Raw genomic sequence first — 4014 nt, forward strand, 5'->3', positions numbered from 1 at the left:
CATACCCCAGTACCAAGTCCCAGTACTCTACCATGAACAACCTCTAGAGATATGCAGTATAAAATAGTAGATTTGTACGGGGGGTACCATGCCCTTTTTTCGAATAACGCAAATTTTTCTCCATGAGTATGGAATTAATTTTGTATACACAACTCGGTGCCAAGTTCCACTCCTCTACAATAAACACCTCCAGAGATATGCAGCATAGAAAAATCAATTTGCATGGGAGTTGCCACACCACCTTGTCCAATAGCTCTCATTTTCTCCATGAGTACACGGATAAAAATAATTCATAAAATTTTCGTGAACAGCGTTCACAAACCGTTTATGCAGCGCATTCATCAATTTTACTAAAATTATTCAATAGACGTATGAAGAAATACATAAGACTAATGAAGCTTTTAATAAAGCTTATGAACTTATTCAAAAAGTTTGTGAATTATCATTCTAGAGGTGTATTCTCAATTGTTATGAATAGTTTTCGTAAAGCTTATGAAAACGTTCGCAAAGTATTCTAAAACTATTCAAAGAAACTATGAAGCAATTCACAAGGGTTATGTATATGCTTGAAATATTTATGAACAATCGTTCTTAAACCTTGTTTTACCATTTTCTTGAATACTTTTAACAAATTTTACGAAAAAGTTCACGTAACCTTAGAACACTGTTCAATAAAACTATGAAAAATATGCATAACATTTCTGAATATAAAGTCATAAACTTTTCCTACAAACTTCATTAAATATTTTCATAGAGTATATTACATAGTTCATAAAATTTTGGAATACTATACGTAACACGTATGAAAAAATTCATAGGACTTATGATACCATTCAAGGAATTTGTGAATCATAATTCATAAACTTTTTCTATAATCCTTACGAATAATTTTCATAAAGTTTATGTACGTGTTCTCAAACTTTCTGAATACGTTCACAAAATGTATGAATGTATTCACAAAGATTCTGAAAACTATTCACAAACATCTACGCATCCATTTTTAACAGTAATGCCAACTTGATTATAACACAAGGCAAAAAGGGAAAATTATTTCAACGAAAATTCTTTTCATTCTATTATATATTGGAATAAATTTCCGTAATCTCTTGTCAAACTTGGATTTTCGACAACGAAAACTATCCCATACATAAATCGTACGAATTTTTTCAGTCTGCGGCTTTAATTAAAGTCAAATCATAACTTTTTCAATATAAAGTATTTAGTATTCTTTATATTTGTGTTCTAAGGAAAATTTCGGTTGATGTATATTTACGCCATGGACTTGGAAAATATGTATGTATGTGAATGGATGGAATACTTATTTCTAAATTCGGTAAGTAGACCCCTATTCTTAAGCTTCGTATTTTCTTTTCTTTTAAAAGTTCAGAATAAATGCACCATTAAAAACCAAAAAGTTTATTTTTTGGTCAATAAAAAAAAAAACTTAAGTGTTTTTGCACATTTATAAGATATACATATATTTAAATTTTAGCAATGATAATTATCAAATTTTTTACTAAGGACACAAAAGAAAAACATTTTTGCCCGGTTTAGAAATGGCAGTGTTGGCATCACTAATTTGCTGGTTATTAGAAAAGTGAAGTGTGTTTTTGCGAAAAGTGCAAGTTTTAGTGAAATAAACAGGTAAAACGTGTGGAAATTATTAAATATTACCAATTAAAAATGATTTGCACACTTTGCCTAAAGGAATACGCAAATATTGACAATTATGCTGATCACCTAAAAAAAATTCACCTTCTGACCTCAAAAGATAGGTTGAGCTGCCAATTTTGTGACCAAGTTTTCAGTGGAATAAACATTTTAAAAATACATCTGAAAAGGCATTCGAGCAACGAATTGTGGTCACAACCTGCAAGAGGGTGCAGTAGTGCTCCAAGTGGTTTAAAGAGTGAAGATATTGCGACAGCTGCCGGTGCGCCACCAACTTCCTTCACGCAGCAAATTGTCTCAGCTGAAGATTTTAGTGTTGACAAAAAGGTAAAAGACCTTCATGTCAGTGTATTGCAATTTTCATCGTCCTTGCATGGGCGTAGCAACTTTTCAAGAAAAGACGCGACGGATGTAACAAATATGGTTAAAAATATGATAATGAATCCAATTTTGGATATTTTAAAAGGATTCGTTGAAGCAAAAATTGGACACCATTTTGACTTGAGATCTGAATTTTTGGGCATCACAAATTCATGCTCAAGGATCACTGAGTCAATAAAATCAGAATATATTCTTGCAAAAACACTGGCAACTAAAGGATACACCACCATCTTAAATGAAATTGTGATCAATAGGGAGCCAGACTTTGTTTTAAAGAAAGGTGTGCTTACGTCTGGTGAAAAGCTATCGAAAATGGCAATAATGCCACCAGCGACGTTGGTTAAATCATCCAGAGGAGTATTTTTTATACAGTTAAAGGAGAACTGTTTTCCAACGAACAGATAACTACATTTTTTATAAAGAACCAAATTCCTCGATAATGTCTTTAGTTATTAATGATTTGTTTCCCGCAATCCTAAGCCTTTTTCCAAATGAAAAGTTGAACTTCTACAGAACCGAAAAGAGAGGAAAACTGTATACCAAATATTGCTACTTAAAAAAAAGCTTCAAAAACCGTTTGTTTATAATTCCTGTACCTGAAGAAAATACCAAAGCTGATAAAATTAGTAAATGAAATTAAAAACTAGTTTGTTCGTTACAATTTTATAAAATTTATGAATATGTACATTTTCAGCTCGCGATGATCATGCAGAAGAAATCATACAGCATCTTAAATACGACAATTTGACAGCAGAAGAATTCGAAAGCTGCTGGCAGGCCAGTGCAAATTATAGAATTCATCAAATAAAGGAAAAATTTAATAGCATTCAACAAGTTTTCGTAGACTGGCCAGAGTATAAAAAGCCGAACGGATATCGATTGGTAAGATTTTGATTTAAGGTTCCCTATTTGAGATATTATAAAAACTAACACTTTCGATGTTTTCAGATTGATCTAGACTTTGGTACGATTTTTCCCAATCATGATAATTTTCTTGTTGACTGGAAGCAAAAAGTTTTGAAGCTCTTTTTACATCTTAAGAGAAGTGAGTGCTTAAAGGACGGTGCCACAAAAATCATTATCAGCTCTATGTCCGAAGGGGATTTAGAAAAAGGTATGATTAGGTAAGTTGTACTTTAAGAATTTTCTCTAAGGGTAACAAAATTTTCTAATATACATACATTTTTGCTCTATTTTTTTAGATGAAACGTCCTTTGCTTTTAAGACTTTTTGGTGCCTACATGGATATCTTTACCCTACAGGACACGTTATGAAAAAGGATAATACTGGGAAAAGATGTACAATCAGATTCACCATAAAGGACTCTCAGGAATCGTATGCTTTTGTCGGACAAAGTCTTCAAAACCTAGATGATTACATTGATTTTTTAAGCCAACGTAAAGAAAACATACAGCCTTTTATCCTGTCGGTAGGAGACAACAATTACTCAAAATTCACTGAATTTTTTTTATATTTAGATGGTACAAAAATTCCATTCCAAAGCTTTTTACGCTGTATGGATATATGTTTCAAATCCTTTTATTTATTTAATGTGGAGTACCCTAAAGCTTCCACAACATTTTGGACATTTATTGAAGCTTACTTTTACAAACTAGCATTACCTCAAGGAAAAAAAACTTTGAAAATAAATATTCTGATGCAAGAACTTGAAGACTTCTAATTTAATGTACACTTTTGGTCAGATAATTAAGTTAGTTACATAGGAACTAGCTATTTTTCTTTTTTTATTATTTTTTTATAAAAGTCTAGCGCATTGTATAACAAGCACCTAACTTAATTAAGCTGGCCACAAGTGTGTGTATATAAGCTATACATAAGCTATATATTTATTTATAAAAAAATCAGACTTATGTATATTACAAAAAAAAAATAATTCAAATTTTCATGAATTTCTATACATATCGAGCCCTAACCGCCAAAATAACGTAAGCGACATTTTTT

The 4014-nt window shown here is 31.4% G+C and overlaps 1 protein-coding gene across 2 annotated transcripts; it reads left to right on the forward strand.

Moving 5' to 3' along the window:
- The first annotated feature begins 1560 nt into the window (after nucleotides 1-1560).
- Nucleotides 1561-3849, forward strand: LOC118749314. 2 transcript variants are annotated; one of them, XM_036484113.1, is made up of 4 exons: nucleotides 1561-2678; nucleotides 2747-2934; nucleotides 3001-3176; nucleotides 3255-3849. In XM_036484113.1, the coding sequence occupies exons 1-4, from the start codon at nucleotides 2492-2494 to the stop codon at nucleotides 3256-3258; spliced, it is 555 nt and encodes a 184-aa protein (XP_036340006.1). In that variant the 5' UTR covers nucleotides 1561-2491; the 3' UTR covers nucleotides 3259-3849. The 2 variants fall into 2 exon arrangements, with proteins under 2 accessions (XP_036340006.1, XP_036340005.1); XM_036484112.1 differs by having other exon boundaries at nucleotides 3001-3166.
- Nucleotides 3850-4014: the final 165 nt, after the last annotated feature.

Source organism: Rhagoletis pomonella, unplaced genomic scaffold (assembly GCF_013731165.1).
Source record: "Rhagoletis pomonella isolate Grant_MI unplaced genomic scaffold, Rhpom_1.0 Rhpom_scaffold_00015, whole genome shotgun sequence".
NCBI classification, from domain to species: domain Eukaryota; kingdom Metazoa; phylum Arthropoda; class Insecta; order Diptera; family Tephritidae; genus Rhagoletis; species Rhagoletis pomonella.